We start from the raw sequence: 24,953 nt of genomic DNA on the forward strand, positions 1-24,953 counted from the left end.
CCTGGTGAGGTGCAAATCTAGGAGAGCACTTTTTGTCAGGAATCCCTAACTCCTCCCTGAATCCTGATGAGAAGCAAGTGACCAAAACTACTCAGTTATTTGAAGTGACTATATCACCAGACTGTAACATTGAAGTAAAGAGAAGTCTTGCAGAACACACTGTAATGATCACTCAGAATAACATGGCTTAGCTGAAATAAGGGTTGACAGCATGAGGCGTCTCTAAACAACATTAAAAAAAATCCAATGTCCACATTTTTGCCCCCCACAACCCCCCAAATACTAACAAAATGAATAATTCCTTGAGAAATGCAATTAATTATTTTTAAATTTCTGTTGATTCAAAGGAAGGCAGAGGAGGAGGGTAAGGGGGGGATGTAGGGAGAAATTCTAGCCTCAATAAAACATCAGCTTGAGTTGCAAAGGATTCAACTAGTGTGTGACTCAACGCCCTTGCAGCCAGCAAAAAGAAGGTTTTAATAAAGAATTTGGATTTCAGCAGTTGCTGGTTGTACAGATTGAGCAATACTTCCCCCCCATACCATCAATACTTTGCTCGATGATGTCTCTCCCTTCCCGAAACATGTCAGCGAGGTCAACGTTAGCAATGCCAATGTCCTCACACTCCAGATCCTGCTCATCCTCTGGAGGGTCACTGACCACAGTGAAGCGAACGCTGAGAAGGGAAAGAACAGAGAACATCACTACAAAGTGAGAAAAAAAAAATCACAAATGAAACAAAACTCCTGAATGGGTTTTTATCACAAACTGTGAAATCTCAGTTTCCAATTATTCCAATAAAAAGAAAATTATATAAGTTATTATATGAACGATTAGAATTATTATAGCACACCCAGACTTCACATGAACACTAATTCACTTTTCTAAGCACTGATTATCATTTATCACTAGAATCTGAGAAAATTACAAGGCGAAGAGAAGAACCAGATGTTCACTCTATTATACATTATCTGATCATATTTTGACATGTCTACTTTTAAGGCTAAAAGGATCAAGTGAATAAAGATCAGGGAGGTTAGGGCGGCTTTTTCAACAGAAATGCAACATTTTCTATAGAAATGCACAACTTTGGAGTTTCTACTAAGCAATTTAACCAACTGTGTTCTATATATTCTTAATTATGTTAGCTAAATGTTGTAGCTCTACCCAATAGCTATATGAAATGTTTGTATTAGTTCAGCAATCTTTCAACTTACCATCATAGCATCCAAGTTTTATTTTACTTTTAGACATATAATTGGAGGGTTCTGATGGAACTGATTTGAATTAGTGGCTTGTGTTGAGGCCAAACACTCTTGGACTGACCAAATGACAGGAATTTACAGTTAAGTACTCTTTCGATATGTCTTGGCAGCATAGCTTAAACCACGAATGCTTGTAAATGACCATTTTAACCATTTTCAAAATCTATCCATCCCAAATCAGAAACAAAACAAGAAACTTATTTCTTAGATAACACTGTTAGGTGAAAACCTAAGTCTCTGGGATGTCATGCCTTGAAAAATATGCACGATTAAAATCCTTTCCAAATGCTTACAGGTAAACATGACAATATTTTAAAATAATTTGCTAAAAGTAATCAACATTTCATTTCTTTACTAAGTCCCTGTTTTTCTTTTCTTTTTCCTGTTTTTTGATAGCAATAAATTCTGATCAGGAAACAGAAAGATGGATATTTTATATGATGCATAAAATAGAGAAATTAATATTAAGTGGTTAAGGGCATCCGTTCTGGGTTCAAATTTATGCTTTCCTATTTATTAGCTGTGTGACCTTGTACAGATTACTTAACCTCTCTGATCTCGATTTCCCTATCTGTAGAATAGTAATGATTCACTGGGCTCTGGTGAGGATCAGATGAGATGATACATGTAAATGGTGCCTGGAACACATTAAGCACTGAGTAAATGTTTGCTCTTTTATTATTACTATTTTTAATCTAGGTAGAGCTCCTTAAGCTTCTACATTTCTAAGGGGAGAGAAAAAGAATGCATGGGAAAGGCTTGTCTCAATTGAAAACCGAGACACCCAAATTATACAATGACTGTATCACTCATTAAACAAGAAGAACGATGATGAAAGATAATGTCCTAAAATGAATATACTTAGAAAAGAAGGAATTAGAAGTGATATTTGACACACATTTTATGCCCACAAGACTTACAGAAAGGATGTAGGCTACAAGATTGTAATAATATTAAGTGTTATCCTTATATAATGTCTCATATCTAAGGATAATTATCTATATACTTTACAAATGCATACCATTACCTCCACTGAATATATGAGAATTCTGAGACAAAAGAAAAAAAAAAACCTTCTAAATGCCAGAGAAAGGGCTGAAAACAAAAAATGCAATATTTCTGGTTTAAATTCTATAGAGAGCAAAATGAGATGTCAAATACAAAATTAAGAAACTAAAGTTAGGCTCTAAAGGGAGGAAGGTACACTAAAATAATTTAAAAACTACAGCTTGGCTTAGGCTAAACTGTACATACACATACATGGACACACACAAACACATCTTATCTTACCTTGAACCCTGCCAAAACAAAGAGATGGAACCTTGCTTTATGTGCTGAAGAGGCTTCACTAACCAGCTTAAATGTCATCTCCTCAGGTTTGCCTTCATGTTATTATTACTTTTTAAATTCCTACTTGTTTTTGGCCACACTACAAGGCTTGTGGGATCTTAGCTCCCTGACCAGGGATCGAATGTGGGCCTGGCAGTGGTATCATGGAGTCCTAACCACTGGACCGCCAGGAATTCCCTTTATGTTATTTTCCATTTTAGCCGCTTGTTTAGCTTTCTCTTAGTACCTATTGTAATATGTAATTGGTTGATTTGTTTACTTGTTGTCTGTCTTCCTCAGTGGAATGTATACTCCATGAGTGCAAAGATTTCCTCTTGTTCAGCATTTTAGTTCCTGATACTTAGGTAGGGATCATAAATATTTGTTGAATTACTACATGAACTGCAAAACGGAAGTCCTAGTTGAAGGCTGGCTCATTTGGGGAAGGTTGACTGGAGAAGGCAGGCCTTGGGCTGGGCCTCAAGATTTAGACCTCAAATGTCACCTGCTGTCATTTAGGAAACCAGAAGGCACTGAAATTCCTTAGATCATTTAGCATTTTTGATTCTTTGCTCATTCTGAAATAGTTCATTTTTATATGAAACAGGATAGAAGAGCCTAAGGGCTCACCTGTGAGTTTTACACACTGGAGTGCTGATAGTTATGTTGGATCTGTACAGTAGAACACTGAAAGGGAAGAAATGAAACCAAAAAGGAACCTTAAGTCGGTGTCAAAACCATGACTTCAAATAAATAATTTCCAGACTCCCATTTCAATGTGTTGCCTCCCTTTTAAAGTGATGCTTGTATATTTGCAAATATAGCATGGGACAGAATGCAAAGGTACTATATGTGATTCATTATACATTGCACATATTCTCATGTGTGTCAGAGAAGATTGGCCAAACATATCGAACTGTGGCTCTATAGGTTATCGCCAATGTTCAAGGGGGATACTCTCTGAGAAAGTGAATTCTTATAAACTAGGAGGTACTTTAAGTAATGTGACCTCAGAGTACTTAAAAAAGATGAGAACACTCACTGGAATAACAGTTGTCTTTTGGTTGTGGAAAAATGTAAATGTAAACTCCTTTTTTTACCCCCTTAAGAAAATGATACTGTCAAGGGAGAGAAATGGGACAGGGCTATTCTCCCCTGATGGCCCCATCCCTCCCCTGGCAGTCCAGGGAGCACGTGGCTGGCGCTCCAAGCCCTCAGCTGTCATCAGCCCCGAGCCAGTCACTCTGCACCTGCAGTGCCTCTTGCAGTATCTAAAATGACATGAACATTTGTGCCTCTGTGGGCATTTAGAAATTTTTAGGGAAACAATGATGGGAGAGTGGGAGTCATTACAACTATGGTGGACTTTTTTTAATTTTTAAAGCTCAGTTCTGTGCAGTGATGACCCAGCTTCTTGATGGCAGAGAAGCAGATGACATGGCCAGTGCTGTTTAATCACTAGAGACCTGGGATACCCCGGGGGGGCCGTTGGTATTTGAGGTGGCCTTGAAAGAAGCTGAAGTATACAAAGTAAGTAAAACCTGAGTGATTATCTACCGTCCTGGGAGAAACAGAACCTCAGGGCAATTAATAGGGTTTTACTACTCTTTCTTCAGAATCAAGATCCAAGGAGGGACTTCCCTGGTGGTTCAGTGGTTAAGAACCCTCCTTCTAATGCAGGGGACACAGGTTTGATCCCTGGTCGGGGAACGAAGATCCCACGTGTTGCGGGGCAACTAAGCCCACATGCTCTAGAGCCCACACACCACAACAAGAAAGCCCACGTGCTGTAACTACTGAGACTGAGTGCTGCAACTACTGAGCCCGCATGCCACAACTAGAGAGCCCACACGCCACAACTATGGAGGCTGTGCGCCACAATGAAGATCCCGCATGCCGCAACTAAGACACGACGCAGCCAAATAAATAAATATTAAAAAAAAAATCCAAGGAAATAATACATGTATTTCAAGGAGTTAAAGAAAAAGCCACTGTCATATCCTAAGAGCTAAGAATTTCAGTTTCATTTCATGAAACAGAAGATCAGATGCTAGTTTGGAAGCTCTTTTGAAAAATGTAATATCGTTAACGTTCACTTCCTGACCTCTAGGAAACAGATGAACCTCAGTCTCTTTCTCAGGTGGGGGAGGGGTAAGTGCTGGTTTGAGGCAGTGAGAGGCTGTGTCACTGATGGGCCATAAAGGCAAGGAGAAAAGGACAATGGGGAGATAAAGGGTCCACCCAGGCCAACGGGGACAAGCCAGCAGAGGGGCGTTGGCAAAGCCCAGCTCAGGGGTTAATGGGCAGCACTTAGATAACTCCTCAGACTGCATGGATGGGAGCTCACTCAAAAGCATGAACTTATTTATTTATTTATTTATGGCTGTGTTGGGTCTTCGTTGCTGCGTGCAGGCTTTCTCTAGTTGCGGTGAGTGGTGGCTACTCTTCGTTGTGGTGCGCGGGGTTCTCATTACGGTGGCTTCTCTTGTTGCAGAGCATGGGCTCTAGGCACATGCGCTTCAGTAGCTGTGGCTCGCAGGCTCTAGAGTGCAGGCTCAGTATTGTGACTCATGGGCTTACTTGCTCCGCGGCAGGTGGGATCTTCCCGGACCAGGGCTCGAACCCGTGTCCCTTGCACTGGCAGGCGGATTCTTAACCACTGCGCCACCAGGTAAGTCCAGCAAGAACTTATTAAGATCAGGTTTTTTTCCTTCTCAAAAGGGTATCATTTCTCTACTGATCAAAAATGCAAAGTGTCCTGTTCAAGTTTGCCCCCAAAAAGCATTAAAAATAACATGAAATGATTAAACTATTAAAAAGTGCTAGTGAGGTAAAAATTAGTATGAAAGGCTGATGAGCTATTACAAATAATAATATTACTACTGCTTACAATGACGGCAATGAATACGTATTGTGCACTTACTCTGTGTCAGGCGCTATTCTATCCATCTTACACATATAATCTCATTTAATCTTTACAGGCACCCTGTATTATATCCAGTTTACAGATACAGAAAGTGAGGCACAGGGTGGCTGTCTGAGGTCAGACAGCTAGTAAGTGATAGAACAAGAATTTATATTCCAGCCATTGAGTCCAGAGCGCCCCCTCCTGGCAATCACTGTTAGGTGCTTTACAGTTATACTTTATTGACAATGGGATACTTTATATACTACACTGTACAGTCTTTTGGTTTGAAAAGCACTATAGGATCTTTACAGTTACTCTGTATGATAGGCAGGGCTGTGATATTTCTAGACGGAAAGAGACCCAGAGAGGTCACATACTCATTCAAGGACACTGAGTGAATCAGGGAAATCAGGTGTTCTGCTTCCTCATCTTGTGCTTTTTTTTTCCCCCACCACACCATGCTACAGAGATCTACTTTGTATAAACCACCAGATGATTTAGAATGCTTAAATGTACCTTCTATTAGGCATCTCTTGTTTAAGTAGTATAGCTTTTAAGATGTCTCTCTTGGCTTGGTTGTTTTCTTTATCCACGTAGATCACTAAACCAAAAAAAAAAAAAAAATCCGCAAGAAGTCACTCAGGAATATGCTACATTAGTACCATTCTGTATTTGTATAAATACCTGTTTTTAGAGATGCAAGTCATACCACCTCACTTATACGCATGGGAAAAGAAAGCCGCGCTGGAAACCAGAATCAAATCTGAATAGTCATGTGATCTAATGTCATGTCACTGGCAGGTTTACGTGCACACTGTCAGAAAAGATAGAAGCAACATCTGAGAGTGCCACATCGCTGTCACTGCCTGTTAATGGCAGTGGCAGTCGTGACAGTAAAAGCCAGTGGTCTTTATTGCTTTGTATTTGAGGGATTTACTGCATTTTCTTTCACCCAAGAAGCGAGTGATATGACAATGTATGGCAGAGAGCTTGTCCTTCCTGACAGCCCTGGTAATTTAATCCTTCTCTCCTGCCACAACATGCAATAAAAGAGGCATCCTAGTGCAATGGGTTGAGGAAATCCACAGGCTGACGCTTGCTGGTGGTTGGGTGGGGGTACGGGAGAGACCTGTGGTGGAAGGGAGAGAGAGGCTTTTTTAGGGTGTGAAGTTTGTCTTTGGTTTTCAAAGGTTCACGCTGGCATGCAGGAGTGTGGTTAGACTTTAGTTGGCTGAAATATAAGATTAGGTAACTCATCTAAAGACCCACCAGGAAGAAGACAGTGAACACCGGAAACTGTAAATGTCTACACTTTGGGAAAATGGCATCTCAGAGTGCGAACACTCTAATTTTCATTCTGATTATTTTTTCTCAGCTTGCCAGCCTTTCAGCCATGAGTTAACTTCTGAAGACATTTATTTTTCAGGTGCCATTTTGGAGTTAAAGTCTCTCCTGTGACCAGATCTCAATTTAGAGATAATCCCTGATCAAAAACACACAAAGGGTGAAAGATACCATGACAGTTCTAAAGCCAGGTTCCATTGGTAACAAACATATTTCATACGGAGAATGTTTCCCTGGACAATTTGAGTTCAATCTCAAATATGATGCTGTCAACTCATTTAATTGTTAGCTAGTTGAGCAAATATTAGCCGAGGGCCAGGGATGGCACATACTGGGCACTGAGTGAGGCACAAAGGTCTGTGTGGAGGTGGGCTGGTAGTTTAAGAGAAGGAAGAACCAAGGTCAAACAGCAGCTCTTAGCTTTTGCTCTTTGCACGATACCATATTAGTAAATGTGACCGATGATATAGGTTACTGAGATTTGCAGGAATCAAAAAACACAAAGGGTTCTTGTAAATTTTGTAAATATAGTGTTTTACTTATCAATGCTTAAAAGGCATGCTTTTTAAAAAAAGTCATGCTTTTCCACTGATACTGGGAGATGGGACCTCATTTGGCCACCAGTACACCAAGCTAAATTTGAACTTTTTTTTTCCAAATCGGAATTTTTTGTTTTTGCTGTTAATTACCAATTCAAGATATGGTAGACCATATCCTTTCTGATTTCAGAGTTCTAAAGCTTTTAAGCCATAGTGGCCTACATTTCTTTTGTGATAATTTTTCTCAGTTTTACTGAGATATAACTGACATATAACATTGTATTAGTATTAGGTGTACAACATAATGATTTGATACATGTATATATTGCAAAATGTTTATCATAGTGAGTTAACATCCATCACCTCACATGGTGACAATTTTTTTTACTCTCTTAGCAACTTTCAAATACACAATACAGTGTTGTTAACTATAGTGGTCTACATTGCTTGAAGACAAGGGTAATCTCAGTGATTTAAAAAAAAAAAAAAGACTGAATTCAACGTCTAGCATCCAAATAGTCTTTCAACTAAACTAGACAAGTTCTGATGAATCTCAACAGCTTGAAAAAAATTTTTTTAATGTGATAAAATATACATAACATAAAATTTACTATTTTAACCATCTTTAAGCATACAGCTTAGTGGCATTCAGCACATTCACACTGTCTTGCAGCCATCTCCACTACCCATCTCCAGAACTTTATCGTCATCTCCAACTGAAAGCGCACCCACTGAACAGTAACTTCCTACTCACTCCTCCTCTCAGCCCCTGGTAACCACTATTTAACTTTCTCTCTCTATGACTGTGACTATTCTAGATACCTCTTATAAGTAGAACCATATAATATTTATCCTTCTGTGTCTGGCTTATTTCAATTAGCATAATGTTTCCAAGGTTCAACTATGGCATGTGTTAGGACTTCATTCCTATTTTTTTTTTTTTTTTTTTTTTGGGTACGCCGGCCTCTCACCATTGTGGCCTCTCCTGTTGCAGAGCACAGGCTCTGGATGCGCAGGCTCAGTGGCCATGGCTCACGGGCCCAGCCGCTCCGCAGCATGTGGGATCTTCCCGGACCGGGGCACGAACCCGTGTCCCCTGCATCGGCAGGTGGGCTCTCAACCACTGCGCCACCAGGGAAGCCCAGGATTTCATTCCTTTTTTAAGACTCAATAACGTTCCTGTATGTGCATGTATATACACATACACACATATACATACAAACACAGCACATTTTGTTTATCCATTTGGCTTTTGATGGATATTTAGGTTGGTTTCACCTTTTGGCTATTGTGAATAATGCTGTGATAAACATGGTGTACAAACATCTGTCAGAGTCCTTGCTTTTAATTCTTTAGGGTACGTTTCCAAATGTACAATTGCTAAATCTTTGGCAATTCTATGTTTAACTTAAAAAAAAAAATCTTTACCATTGAAATTGGTAAAAAAAAATGGTATAGTTGTGACACCTTTGCTTCATCCAGTTGACCAGCACACTGTATATCCTATTCTCTTAACGAAGACAAAAATAGTGATGGCCACCATTTATTGAGCAATGTTTATTATGTACTATGTACTATACTCAATACTTTCCTTATTGCAATCACATCTGCTAAGAACCATGCTGACCCACATTTTACAGATGATTAAGCAGACCCAGAGAAGGTAAGTAATTTGCCTCAGGTTACCTAGTTAGAAAGTGGTGGAGCTAGAATTTGAATCCAGGAAGGTCTGCCCCATGGCCTGCCTTCTTAACCTCCATGCTATACCTTCTCCTTCTTTCTCATGAAGCCAGAGCTCTTTCTGCTGTTTAAGCTGCAACCATGTTGTTAGCACAGACTGGGATGTGAGAGAGAATTCTATCACTGTATCAAGAGAGGCCACCTCGCCCTCCTTTCACTCTTTCTTAAAGGGATATTGCTTTAGATATTTATATCTGGTCCAAGTGTGTTAACCAGTTCTCTTGACTGAACACTTTCAAAAATTCCTTTTCGACAAATAATAAACGCTGGAGATGGTGTGGAGAAAAAAGAGCCCTCCTACACTGTTGATGGGAATGTAAAATGGTACAGCCACTATGGAGAACAGTATGGAGGTTCCTTAAAAAACTAAAAATACAGTTACCATATGATCTTGCAATCCCACTCCTGGGCATATATCTGGAGAAAACTATAATTCGAAAACATACATGCACCCCAATGTTTATTGCAGCACTATTCACAATATCCAAGACATGGAAGAAACCTAAATGTCCATTGACAGATGAATGGATAAAGAAGATGTGGTACACACATACAATGGAATATTACTCAGCCATTAAAAAGAATGAAATAGGGCTTCCCTGGTGGCGCAGTGGTTGAGAGTCCGCCTGCTGATGCAGGGGACGCAGGTTCGTGACCTGGTCCAGGAAGATCCCACATGCCACGGAGCAGCTGGGCCCATGAGCCATGGCCGCTGAGCCTGCGTGTCCGGTGCCTGTGCTCCGCAACGGGAGAGGCCACAACAGTGAGAGGCCCGCATACCAAAAAAAAAATTAAAAAAAAAAAAAAGAATGAAATAATGCTATTTGCAGCACCTAGAGATTATCATACTAAGTGAAGTAAGCCAGATAAAGACAAATATATGATATCACTCACATGTGAAATCTAAAAAAAAAAAAAAGATACAAATGAATTATTTATAAAACAAACAGACCCACAGACATAGAAAACAAATTTATGGTTACCAAAGGGGAAAAGGTAGGGGGAGGGATAAATTAGGAGTTTGGGATTAACAGATATACACCACTACATATAAAATAGATAAACAACAGGGACCTACTATATAGCATAGGGGACTATACTCGATATTTTGTAATAAACTATAGGGGAAAAGAAACTGAAAAAGATACCTAACTGTCTGTCTGTCTATCTATCTATAACTGAATCACTGTGCTGTACACCTAAAACTAACACAACATTGTAAATCAACTATACTTCAAAAAAAAAATTCCTTTTTGAAAAAACTCAAGCTACTTACTGATGAGTTTGTTTCTCCAAAAGTGTACCAAGTTAGAACTACACAGCTCTCCTGCTTGCACAAACAAGGCCTAGACTGGGGATCTTAATCTAGCCTAATGGTTCTTAGTCTTTAATGCACATCAGAATCCCTGGAGGACATGTTAAAAATGCAGATTACTGAGCTCACCTTCAATTTCTAATTCAGAGGGTCGGGGTAGGGCCTGAGAATTTGCATTTCTAATATCTTCCCAGCTGCTGCTGCTGCTGGTGGTCAGGATACCATTGAGAACCAACGTTTGGGCTCAACACTCCTTTGCCTGATTTTTGAAAAGGATCAGGAGCTAGTAAACATTTTTTGTCTGTTAAACATGTAGGAGATAGAGACACTTTGGTTACCTCTAATTAGGTCATGATCCCAAGGACATCCATTTGGTGTTCTGAATTAGATGGTTAAAAAAAATCTACAATTTCAAAACTTGAAATACATCCTTTAAAAAGCAATTCTGGTGATTATGAAATGTATCAGAACTCTCCAAAAGTTAAGCTACTTACCTTTCATTCTCATCAGAAATCACATTTGTTTAGGACTTGCTAGATTTTGACATAAATTTACTGCAAGTATATGTCTCAAACAAGATACAAACCAGTAGTCCAAATACTTGAGTTGATCTTGAATTGTCTACCATTAAAAACACATCCCTCACTTCTGCAGGCTGGAGGAATCCTTATTTTCTTTATCAATGTCATTTGGCAGAAGAAATGCAGATGGTTTAATTACATAAAGGGTGGATAACCTTGAAGATAACTTTTGTGTTAAATATCATCCCCCCAGTCCTTATCTTTGCCGAGTTTTTCCTCCCATTAGTAACAAAATCTAAAGTTCTGCATCCTTTTCATCTTCTGCATTAAACTTTAATTGTTCCAACAGATAGACCGTTCAGTGATCAGAGACTAAAGGCCTAGATCTGCATAAGTCTCATAAAAACTTTGGATGATTTCATTAATCTTTTTTCTTCCCACTGTCAACTCCCTAGAAGACTTTATTCAGCCCAGACAACATTCTGTAGACCTACCATTAATCTTATTCTTTTCCAAACAATTTTCTTGCTTTCTCAGCGTTCTCCAAGCCCAGTAAAATACAAATGTTTTGTTCTTGCTACCAGTGTCTAGCAAGTTAATTCAACGTTGACTGTTTTCTTTTTTCTTCTAGTATTAGTAGCCCTAAAAAGATATATATTTTGTGTATGTGAAACTGGTGTTAACACCTCTTAATAAAGAGACTGAATTAGGCTATCAATAATCCTCGGGATCACTAGTCTAAACCTCTCATTTTATGTACCAAATTTAGGTTTCAGTATACAAATCCCTTTTGAATAGATTCAAGTCATAATGCAGGGTAAACATCATTGCAAGGTTTGGTTAACCTCTCGCCTGGTATGGTGTCCAAATAGGAGACAGCATGTACTAACTGTCCTTTAAATTTTCTGTCTCAATTAAAATGTCAGTTTGGAAATAAAACTACTTTCATTAACATTTAGTAAGATTTGGAAGATGTAAGCCTACATTTATATTGACCTTTTATATCAAATAACAAGTGAATGGTTAATCATTACAATAATTAGATGAGTGAGATAGTTACTTATTAACCAAAGATTCAAGGAGATTCTCCTGCAATGAAGGAGATGCAAACACAGTAATTTAAAAATAAACACTTTCAGTATGTCCTACTTAAGTGAAAAATAAACCTTCTCCAAGGTTAATGTTATTTCTCAAATTTGCTGATGATCTAGGACTTCAGTTTTTCAGATACAGTAGATATAAAACAGCATTAATTTGCTTCTCAGCACGGAGTACATTCCTCTTCCTTCCCACCAGATAAATATCCTTAAAATTCTTTTCAATTAACCTTGAAAATTCTATAGAGTCAAATCTCAATAGGTAGGAATAGAAGCTGCAGAAAGGTACAGTAAACACTTCTAATGAATTAAATTCTAATAGATTACTGGTTTTCTTCTTGCTATCAAATGACTAATTCATTAGAAACATAAACAACTCTTAAAATACCATCTAGATAGTAGGGTATCTTGCAGTAAAAGGAAAACATTTAAAACAACCAAATCAATGCCAACCAACCAACCAATAAACCAACAAAAAGCCCCAAACAGACCTAGGTCACCATGTGAGAATGTACAAAATTCAGGATACTTGAGCATGTATCACAGGTTTCATCCAAAGAATGATTTGCATTGCTCCTTAAGCAAATGGAAACCTCTGTTCTGCTGCATGGCCAAGTGTCTCAATGTACAACCAATTTCTAAAAAACAATTTTGTTGTCAGTCCAACCGAACAGTCTACTACTGCCCTTTACAATGAATAATACAAAAACCAGAAGAGCTTGTCTCTTTTCTTGGGTGGTACCTTCGTTAAAATTAGTTGACTAGGGACTTCCCTGGTGGTCCAGTGGTAAAGAATCTGCCTTCCAATGCAGGGGACGTGGGTTCGATCCCTGGTCAGGGAACTAAGGTCCCACATGCCGTGGGGCAACTAAGCCCATGTTCAACAACTACTGAGCTTGTGCGCCTCAACGAGAGAGCCTACGTGCTGCAAACTACAGAACCCACGTGCTCTGGAGCCCATGCGCCACAACTAGAGAGGGAAAACTTGCATGCCACAACTAGAGAGAAGCCTGAGTGCTGCAAGGAAAGATCCCACATGCTGCAACTAAGACCTGACGCAGCCAAAAAAAAAAAAATTAGTTGACTAAACAGTTTTTTCATTACTAATAATATCATAATTATGGCTTACTTTTCTGATACTTTGCAGTTAAAAGATCTCTAGGAAGCTTGAGAAAATATTTTTGGAAATGTTCTATCATTGATCAAGTCAATGACAGGAAGAAGTCAGATTCTTGTCCTGACCACGTTACTTATTTCCCATGTGACTTCTCCACCCACCTGTTATCACAGAATTATAGAATCTGAGCTGGAATCTTAGCACCTTACTCAACAGATAAAACAGGGGATCACAAAATTGAAACACATTGCCCAAGTTCTCATAACTAGTAAGAATTGTAGATACGAGGAAGACTAGACCAGATCTCTGGATACTCATGATTACTGTCTCAAGTAATGAGAATGTTTCTAAAAATGCAACTGCAAAACAAACAAACAAACCATGAGCATTTGTAATCCTAGTGGTACAACAGCATGATTATACATGTTGATTAAAATGAAATTTATAAAACTGGTGAGAAAAAAATATTGGTGTTCAACTAGCATGAGATGGCCTGTTTTGCTAAAGATAATGCAACACTCCATCTTTCTGTTTTTTTTTTTTTTTTTTTGTCGTACGCGGGCCTCTCACTGTTGTGGCCTCTCCCGTTGCGGAGCACAGGCTCTGGACGCGCAGGCTCAGCGGCCATGGCTCACGGGCCCAGCCGCTCCGCGGCATGTGGGGTCCTCCCAGACCGGGGCACGAACCCGTGTGCTCTGCATCGGCAGGCGGGTTCTCAACCACTGCGCCACCAGGGAAGCCCTGGTTTGTTTTAATATAGGGTTTTTGAAGAACTTAATAAGCACTTTTAACTTAGGCATGGCAGCTTGATATGATCTTTTTACTCCCCTCTAATTATACACTGATATATACTGTCCTTAAAAACGTCTTAAAAGTTGGTTGATCTAAGAATTTACAGGGTGCCTATTGGGTCTATACTGGCTAGCAGAGTTTCATATCAACTAGCTGATAGGTAAAGCCCTAAAAGAGAAAACCTGCCTGCTGCTATGAAGGGATGTGTGGGCTAAAAAATGAAAAGGTATTTTAAGACCCTATATCACTCAGTTAAAATCCTGAGCATCTAGACACTGGGAGAGATATACATGTATATTGTAAAAACATCTATGTGATGACACTCAGCAGAAACGCAGAAATAATTAGGCCATTAAATTGTTAGAATCATATGATAAAAAACTAGTACTTTTATTCTCCTTGAAATATCATATTTTTCGATTAAATTCAATTGTAGACACAGGTGGCATTTTTCTATGATATAGCAGGAACATCTAGAAGCATTGTTTTCCCACTGTTTTCATTTTCTTTTAATTTTAGCATTACAGCTGTCCCTCAGTATCAGTGGGGGATTGGTTACAGGACCCCTGCAGAAGCCCCTTATATAAAATGGTGTAGTATTTGCATATATAACCTGTGCACATCCTCCTGTATATTTTAAATCATCTCGGATTACTTATAAAACTTAATACCATGTAAATAGATGTAAATACTATGCAAATAGTTACCAATGCATGGCAAATGTAAGTTTTGCTTCTTGGAATTTTCTGGAATTTTTTTCCCCGAAGTATCTTCCAACGTATTTTAGTTGAATCGGAAGATGTGGAACCCATGGATACAGAGCGCCAACTGTACCTTAAATTTAATTTCTTAATCCTTATGCTACAGGTTTGACTTTTATTAATCTATTCTGACAACACTTTCATGATTTTATGTGAACATTAGAGAAATGTACTTTTTCCTTGTTCCTTTGGCTTCCGTCCTTCATAGATAAAAGTTTATATTATAAATACCATACCTACCATTGCTATAGTTATAGTAGACCCACTGCCCACTTTTGGGTTTTGGAAGTGACACAGGTGTCTCTTCAGCAGGAAGACTGTAGAATCGGCACTCAACGAATAGTCGCTGGATAGTATCATCTGCAGTTACTGAAGACTCATTAAGGCTTAGAGCTATGATCTCAATCCGAATTTTTTCTGATGGCTGTTTAAAGAGCAAAAACAAAAAAAGATACAGAACAAATAAAACGAACGAAAAATCCTTCACTCTTTTCCACTATCAATTTTAAATAAAACATAAAGGCAGTGGCCTTCACTGATTTCTTTTTTGGAAGGTATTGTACCCTACTGTCTAGTTACACATGATAGATTATTCACGACAGAGAGAGAGAGAATGAGCTTCTAATGCCCCAGGGTTTGAAGTTAACAGTGTCATGGCAATAGTCTCCTGATTTACATTTGAGGCTATAAATACCCCACTAGTAGTCCATCAGGAATGAAGATTATGAGATCTTCATCTCCGATTACTTTCAGAATGACATGTATCAGTTGGCCTTGTTTCAAACTATGTAATGAAATACATGTTTATCACTGCTTTTATTTACTCTACGGTACCTGAGAAAGTTTTGGTTATTCAGAGATCAAAGCCTGTTGAATACTTTATAGATACTATGCTAACATAAGTAGCTATACGAATCCATATTAACTAGGGCTACAGTTCATTCTCTTATATATTCTGCCATAACATATTTCATTCAATAAGTAGGAAGTTTTCAAACAAAAGAAAATTTTTATCGAATTTAACACATTTTCTTGTAATTTATTTTTATCTCATTTTTACAGAATTAACTAAAAATATATATTTGTGTAATTTTCATCTCAATCCTTATTTAATAGATTTTGGTGTCACAAACATTATATGAGAGTCACATATGTTTTCTTGAGTAATAATTTAAAACAAATGATAGACTATGACTTAAAAATTAGATCACACCAAGATAATTCCTCGGTTAAATGTTTACATTTGATTCTAAATGTTTACAATTTAAAATTTGTTCTTTATTCCCCCTTACTAAATCTCTCTTTATTAAATTCAGAGGCATCCTACTATAAATTATATAACTTAAAATAATAATAGAAAATCCTGATACTAAGACCTGCTTATATAACCAACTTTTAGGAATTCATTGTCAGATGTAAATCAGTATGTAAATCCACCACAGTGATTACTATTTTGATATTTCGAAGTATATAATATAATTAATCAAATTGAAAAGCATAGGTACCCTATTGTAAAAATATTCCCATAAAGAACAATTTCCATTGCTGGCAAACCCCCTCAATATTTGATGAAGTAATTCTACCCCCTTCTTTCAAAAGACATTTTCTTTTATTATGTATTCTAAGACACTTTAACTAAAAACCTAAATCTGAATATTTCAATAAGGTTATTTTATTATTCAGTAGATTCATGGAAATTTTACTAGGATGACAGAGAAAATTCCACACCATTCTGTCTCCACTAATACAGGTACAAGGCTGCAGCTGGCAATATTACTAGGATTAGCATAGTATGATGAAATATTTAAAGGAAAATTTTTTCTAAAACCTAATAAATCAAATGACTGCCAAATGTCATTAAAGTGATGGTCTTTGACTTGAATATGCTTTTCATATTCAAATTTGAAAAGAAAGAGATGAAAGCCTGGAAAGGTTACTCGGTTTCAACTAATAACCTCAAGCCCTCTCCGTTCACGTGCATAAAAAATGAAGTTGGCTCTATTGTCTAATCTCACTTCAGAAAAGCCCTTCTCTGCTTGCTGAAGACTAACATGGTAAAGAAAGTATTTTAAATGATATTATTTTTCCTTAAAATGTATTGTGGTTGTCAAAATAGCACGCACACACATATTTTATAATTCTGGCTCAACTGCAGCACAGTGCATAATTAAGTCTTTTACATAACTTGTAATTTGACAAACTTAGAATTGTTATGACAATAGCATAAAACATTCCTGCTTCTGCACAAAAGAATCATTTTTAGAAAATAGCTATAAAAAGGCAAAAGAGGTATACATGGTTATTTCTACATTGTGAGGAGAAGAATTTAAAATTTATCACAGAACCCAATGAAGAGACAAATTAACTTTTAAATAGCAGGGGAACCAAATTTATTTAAGTGGTTTTTAAATTAATAATATATTAACTGTACAATCCCCATATGAAAACTTGCATTACTGTAAGAACGAACTTGGGCTGTCAAATAAGCCTACATACAAAATATAATTCTAAGTAAATGTAGATACTTGGATCACAGTCAGACAAACAAAATACCGAAACCAAATAAAGCAAAAGAAAACCCACTGTACTAACCAAAAAAAAAAAAAAAAAAAGCTTTAAAATTATTTTTAGGATGTCTATCTTCTTTCTGGTCTAGATTTTTTTTTCTTTTTTTTCTGTTATTTCCCCCACCCTGACCCAGCCTCATTACCTCTAGCATATGTCCTTTTAAATTCTCTAACTTAACTGACAGAGTTATTAGTTATCATTTCTTTGTTCCTTTGATGCTACATGAATCAAGCTAAAATAAATCCAAAAAGGGATAAGTTCCAAACAGTATATATCTAGGGAAGCACACCCTGAATAAACAATTTCTAAACATTATAAATTTTGGCTAATTGGGCTAGCCAACTTATTTTTCAACACTGGAACAATTCTGCTTGTTCTCATGGCTCTGTGAATCAAAAGTTCAACTAGATTATATACAAAGATTTTCAAGATTAAGAAGCACATCAACTGACTAGCAGACAACTCCAACTTACTGTCAGAAATGAACTCATGATCTCTTCTCTCCCCCAGTCTCATTCATCCTCTAGATATTTGTTATCTCAGGTGATGACATCACCATCCACCTGGTCACCCAGAACCAGGAGACCTTGGAGCCATTCTTGCAAATCTCCATTTTCACATCCACCGTATCCTATAGATCACTCATTCCTGTTCACGTTACTTCCTAAATATTTCAATGTTTCACTGAGTTACAGAAAGCTTAAGATATTTCAACATTGTGTCAGCTACTGGAGATATAAACACAAAACAAGATGTGTTTTTTTTTTTTCTCATTTTTATCTCTAGAGAAACTCCTTCTTTATGTTTTCACATGACCTGAGGAAGGAACGAATTCAACAGTTTCCTAGTATTGAAAGTAGTTTTATAGAGTAAGAAGGGAGAAATCAGAAGGAATCATAAAAAATAACAGGTTGGCAGAACTGTAAGTAAGCAGACAGGTGGGTGGTACGAGGCTCTAAGTTCAGTTATAGAGGGACTATTATCTTGCTTATAGCATCACTGGTGTGGTATGCAGTACACACTCAAAAAATAAGTGGCTCCATTCTCATGGTTGTAAGAGAGGTGAGGCACTCCTGCCTCTCTACTTGCTTGCCTGCAGCCTCAACTCTTCTTCTGGTGGCAGAGTTCTTTCCCTAAAAACAAATCAGATATCAACTTTCTGCTTGAAAACCTATTACCCTACACTCTCGCCATTTCCCCAGACCTGTGGTGTGTACTGTTAATATTGCTGAGTTTTTGCATCTGAAATCTTCTCTAGCAGACAAAATTCCACTTATTTGAGGCCCTGGGCCATGCATGTACTCCTTTTATGAGAGCATTACTGATTTCCAAGACTGAGTTGCTTCCTCTTCTGGGCCCTCACTACACTTTTTAGTCACATTGTATTGCATGGATTTGTTTACATATGTGCCTCTCTCTGTAGACTGTGAGTTCCTGGAGGCCAGGACCATAACTTATTCATCTTTTGCTATTTAACATCCTCTCTAGGATCTGGCTCTCAATAAATACTTAATGATATAGAATCAAGGGATGCTGAATGTCCTCTATCTATTCAGAATATCTTTTATATATTGCCAGAAACATGTGAGGCTTCAATTATTAGTGTTTTCACCTTTAACAAATATTTATTGTATCTACTACGTTTTGGGAAGTTGGTGATTATTAACTGTTGAAAAATGTATAGAAATCTTGCCATTCTAGATTTTAATTAAATAATACTATTACAAACACCAATCAATTTTGTAGAATCTAGGGGTAGAGTACTGTTGTTAGCTCAACTTCTCTGTATGTTTGAAAATTTTCATAATAAAACACTGAAAAAAATTTTAATTAGTTGAATTGGAAGGAGTAACAATATACTGTTTCAAATGACAGTGACTGAAGCATATAGCCTTTTAGATGGATGCAGAATAACGTCTGTTCAGGATTACTAGAGGAATAGAACTGGTCATACCTCTGTATTACACCCTGCTCATACATAGGTTAGCCAGCCAGGATAGGCTTTGGGCTTTTCTTGTTTTGTTTCTTTTCTATGCGTGTGAACATGTTACTAGGTGTGATGTTACTTCTCAGTACTGTTTTTGTCCTCTTCACCAGTTATCCTATTAGCTTCCCTAGTTAGTGAGATGTCAGCATCAACATATAAAAAGAGCATTTAAAATTTCTGATTGTTGTGAACAGCAGTAACAGAAATAACTCAAATAAGAACTATGTGCAACTTCTTTTTAGTTGTCTGTATAGATGGACACTATACTTTATGTGATTGAATGATCTAGAAATGTGATGACAGCTTGTATTACTCTCAGAGAAAAAAAACATTAAGAGTTCTCATGATTTTGGCTCAATTCCACTACTGCTTCCTGACTGATGTTATAATTCACATTTTAGGCCATATTTCTCTATAGTATTTACTTGGGCTTTTATTGGCATGCTTAAATTTTTTATGTTGTACTTCAGAAGATCATGCTGAATTCTTCCTCTGGCTTCAACCATCACAGCAGCCACAATGGGGTTGGATTGTTAGGCTTCTAAAAACTAATTCAACTTGACAGCCCTTAAACACAGTATTGCTTAACTGAGAATAGCCTCTGATAAAGGTTTGGAACTTGCTTCAGTCAGTTAGATTTAAATCTCACTATGGTGAGATTGCATGTGAGTTTTATTTCATTCTTAATTCTACAGTGAATAAGCATTTCTTTAACTTTTTAAACTATAAAGAAAATAATTTGGCATATTCAAGTACTCAACATCTTAAACAGATGTTACCTTTTTGCTGTATCTGATTTAAATCTTTTTGCTGTTACTGTGGAAGAAATAAAATATTTCAGATACAGGGAAAAGTGCCCCCTCCCAATTGCTTTCCCCTTCTTCCTCATTTCCCCCAGAGGTAACCACTATCCTGAAGTTGGTGTGTATCATTCCCAAACAAGCTTTTATATTTTCTACTACGTATGTATATATATATATAAACAACATACTATTTTCTGTTTTTAGATTTTATATGAATGGTATCATCGTCTATTAAGCATTCTGCAATTTTTTCACTCAATACTATATTTTTGAGATTTATTCATGGTTATAATTAAAATCTAATTCATTAATATTAACTGTTGTATAGAATTCCATTTATATTGTCTATATAATCTCTAGCCTATTTATTTCTCTGATGAACAATTAAGTTGTTTAAAATTTTTTGCTATTAAAAAGAATGTTGCATTGAACATCCTTTTATGTTTTCTTGTGTATGTGAGTGGTCCTCTTGGCATTGCTGGGTGAGAGGTATGAGAAAGTCAACTTCGTAGGATTATCAAGTTACTTCCCAAATGTTATATAAGTTTACATGAGTATTATTATTATTATTATTTTTTTTTTTGTGGTACACGGGCCTCTCACTGTTGTGGCCTCTCCCGTTGCGGAGCACAGGCTCCGGACACACAGGCTCAGCTGCCATGGCTCACGGGCCTAGCCGCTCAACGGCATGTGGGATCTTCCTGGACCGGGGCACGAACCTGTGTCCCCTGCAATGGCAGAAGGACTCTCAACCACTGCGCCACCAGGGAAGCCCTACATGAGTATTATTTTATCAGCATAAAAATACTTTGTATATGTGTATGTGTGTGTGTAAATAAATATAATTAAAGCCTACCTACAGGAGCCAAGGTATGTAGAACTTGATACTTTATAACAAAACAATAGACACAAAATGGAAATGGAAGGTGATGATCTATGTCTATGCCCATTAAGAATAAAAGTTTAATTGAAGTGAGCTCTAAGACAAGCTCAAAATAGTTGGTTCAAAAAGTCAAACTGGGACTTCCTTGGTGGTGCAGTGGTTAAGAATCCTCCTGCCAATGCAAGGGGCATGGGTTTGACCCGTAGTCTGAGAAGATCCCACGTGCCACGAAGCAACTGAGCCCATGTGCCACAATGACTGAACCTGCACTTTAGAGCCCATGCGCCAAAACTACTGAAGCCCATGCACCCTAGAGCCCATGCTCCGCAGCAAGAGAAGCCACTGCAATGAGAAGCCCGGGCACCACAACAAAGAGCAGCCCCCGCTCACAGCAACTAGAGAAAGCCCGTGCTCAGCAACAAAGACCCAACGCAGCCAAAAATAAATGAATAAAATAAATAAATTTATATATATAAAAAAAGTCCAACTCTCCATTGGTACTGACAGAGCCACACGTAATTAGGGTAGGCTGCATAACGATTAATGGCGATTCTTACAACTTCTATTCTTCAGGCTGGGGGCTGGCACAGTCATCTCAAAGACACAAAATAAGTCCCCTAGACCTCACTCTAGGCTCCAAAGCTTCTACTTAGAAGGAATTTGATTGGGAATCAAATCCACTCTTCATACAAGTTTTGATTGAAAAGTCTTTGATTTTTAAAAAAATAATAGCTCTTTGGGAGAAATAAGAGTAAAGAGAAACTCCAACTGTTGAAGTAAAAATGTTCTTTTCTTTTTTTTTTCTAACAGAGATTATTCCATTTTAATAGTTTTAATAGTTAAGTATTTATTTATTTATTAAGTGACACCTGAGCAGCTGAGATAAAATGACAGCATAAAACAACAAAAATCATACATTGAATGTTGAATACTCTACCATTATAAAATTAACACACAACAATTAATACAGAAGTAGTAATTTAATACATATTTCCGACATACTGCTTACTATTTCTGAGATACTTTTGATCCCTACTTCACTTCCCAAACTGGGAATTAACACACACACACACACACACAAATAATGGTAATGTTTTTAACAAACAAAACAAACCTAATCCAGTTTCCACTGGTGACAGTAATCTTTCTTTTCTCATATGTTCTGTTAAAAGATACTATGTTGAACAAATAATATAAATAGTGAAAACTTCAGTGATGGAGATCAGACTCGTGCTAGGGTTAAGAATGCTCATTTTTAGAACACTGTCTCCCTTATATACCATGTAAATTACTGTATCTGTAATGGTCAGCAAATTACAGAAGCTTGTTACCGCATGTTCTAAAGCGATGATTGGAATATTTTTTCCTGTCCTAATACACCTGAAGGATATGACACATTTTCATCATTAAAAGTGGCTTACTATGGCAGTACTGTGAAGGAAGGAGAGAATTTTAAAAATGACCCTCAATTTCAGGTTATTTTGATATGCTATTCCACTTTCACCATCATTGAGAACAGATGTTATAGAACAGTGGTTCTCAATTTTGGCTGCACATTTGTACCACTGGGGGAGTTTTAAACAAAATTCTGATCTAACTGATCTGAGTGGAGCCTGGGTCCTGGCATTTAGAAATGTTTCCTAGGTGGTTCTAACATGCAGCCATGGTGGGAAGTACTGCCTTTCCCTAAAGCTGTGGTTCTCAAATTTTAGCACACCCCAGAATGACCTGAAAGGCTTGACAAGACACAGATTTCTGGGCTCCAGTCTCAGAGCTTCTGATTCATTAGGTCTAGTGTGGGGCCCAAGAATTCGCAACTGTCACAAATTCTCAGGCGATGCGGATGCTGCTGGTCTGAGGACCACACTTTGAGAACTACTGCTCTAAACCAGAAAAGATTCACCCTAATTTGTTGGCCCTTTCTATTTATAGAAAAGCTTCTATAGTTCATATTAAACTGTTCTTTAGTTATTATTTAACATTTTAGTACAGAATTAGCTAACAAATTATTTCCTTTTTAGAAGCAATCTATATTCATCACTAAAAATAATCCAACAATATAAATGCTAAAAAGTAAAATATAAAAGTTCCTTGTTTCCACCCATTCTTTAACTCAGGGCTTGGCAAATTTTTTTCTGTAAGGGCAAGACAGCAAATATTTTTTGCATTGAAGGCTATATGGTCTCTGTTGCAAGTACTCAACTCTGCTCTTGTAGAGTGAAGTGGCCACAGACAATATGTAAATGATGAGTGTGCTGTGCTCCAATAAAACTTTATTTATAAAAATAGGTAGAAGGCTGGATTTGGCACATGGGCCATAGTTTGCTGACCCTTGCCCTGACCCATGTCCCAGAGATACTCATTGCTAACAGTATTTGGATTATATACTTCCAGACATTTTCTTTGCTTACATAAACCTAAATGTTATATCTGTATGCTCATATAAAAATACATATGTATGGATCCAGCAATCCCACTACTGGGCATATACCCAGAGAGAACCATAATTCAAAAAGACACATGCACCCCAATGTTCATTGCAGCACTATTTACAATAGCCAGGTCATGGAAGCAACCTAAATGCCCATCGACAGACGAATGGATAAAGAAGTTGTGGTACACATATACAATGGAATATTACTCAGCCATAAAAAGGAACGAAATTGAGTCATTTGTTGAGACGTGGATGGATCTAGAGACTGTCATACAGAGTGAAGTGAGTCAGAAAGAGAAAAAGAAATACTGTATATTAACACAGGTATGTGGAACCTAGAAAAATGGTACAGATGAACCGGTTTGTAGGGCTGAAGTTGAGACACAGATGTAGAGAACAAATGAATGGACACCAAGAGGGGAAAACCGTGGTGGGGTGGGGATGGTGGTGTGCTGAATTGGGAGATTGGGATTGACATGTATACACTGATGTGTATAAAATTGATGACTAATAAGAACCTGCAGTATAAACAAACAAACAAACAACTAATACTAAACTTTCTTTGGGTTATTTGTATGGAAATATGTTAACATAAATGTTTCAGACATTACATGAAATTTCTAAAAATCTTATGTGTTCTGGTATAATGTTATAAGTCATGATTTTAGTTATTACTTTAAATGTATATCTCAGAAATAACTAAATTTCTTTGTCAATTGCATTATTATGAACTTTCATCAAATCTTTAACTGTGGTCATTTTTAAGTCTTTTGTCATTTACAGACAGTTCTGGGTATACTCTGATGTTTTTGCAAAAATGTTCCTATAAAAGGGTTTCATCTTCAAGGAATTCATGGAAAAGACTCTGACAAGTACAGGTTTCTGGTAACTGACTATACTGCTGAACTGAATGAATAAGCATTTTCAGAACTCTAATGGAAAACTGATGAATTCATAAAAGTGCTAACAAAAGATCAAGATGAAAAGAAAATTAATTACACGGGACTGAGTGATGAGGATGAGGATGATTATAATTTTTGTGACTTTCTGTTTGAATAAAAAAAAAAGTATCCCACAAGGACGCAGAGGCAAAAAATATACAAATCAATTATCACTGCAAAGTAAAGGAGCTGTTACAGTGGAGGATTACTGGACTGAATGTCAATATTATGACACAGTATGAGTGTGTTTCATGTTTGGTAATTGCAATCATTGTTGCTTTTGTTGTGGTCATCCATTTACAATGCTTGGTGTCAGTTTATTTTTCTCTTGTAAAAATAAAATACAGTGTGTGTGTGTGAAAAAAATACATATGTATGTATGTACAAATATACTATGTATGAACAAATATACCTTTTTGTTTCCTTCTTTTTAAATGCAATCATCAGTGAGATATTTCTTATTCATAAATTTGACAATAAGTGTGATATGAAGAAGCAGTAATTTCTACACATTTTGTGTAAAAATATTCTGTACAAAAACACTTAATCTGGAAATGTCTGTATTAGCAAAAACTGATAGAAACCAAAGGGTCCACCAAAAGGTGCTTA

General features: G+C 37.2%; 1 protein-coding gene across 2 annotated transcripts in view; it reads right to left on the reverse strand.

Annotated features, from left to right (window-relative positions):
• The window catches only part of RPGRIP1L (RPGRIP1 like), a 97,961-nt gene that overhangs the window by 3,801 nt on the left and 69,207 nt on the right, over nucleotides 1–24,953 (reverse strand). For both annotated transcript variants that reach the window (XM_067018607.1, XM_067018608.1), the window contains 3 exons: nucleotides 14,969–15,152; nucleotides 6,019–6,103; nucleotides 543–676 (listed from right to left, as the gene is read on the reverse strand). In XM_067018607.1, the coding sequence (XP_066874708.1) occupies nucleotides 543–676; nucleotides 6,019–6,103; nucleotides 14,969–15,152 (403 nt within the window). The remainder of the gene's footprint in view (nucleotides 1–542; nucleotides 677–6,018; nucleotides 6,104–14,968; nucleotides 15,153–24,953) is intronic.

The sequence above is a fragment of the Kogia breviceps genome, chromosome 18 (genome assembly GCF_026419965.1).
Source record: "Kogia breviceps isolate mKogBre1 chromosome 18, mKogBre1 haplotype 1, whole genome shotgun sequence".
Classification (NCBI taxonomy): Eukaryota; Metazoa; Chordata; class Mammalia; order Artiodactyla; family Physeteridae; genus Kogia; species Kogia breviceps.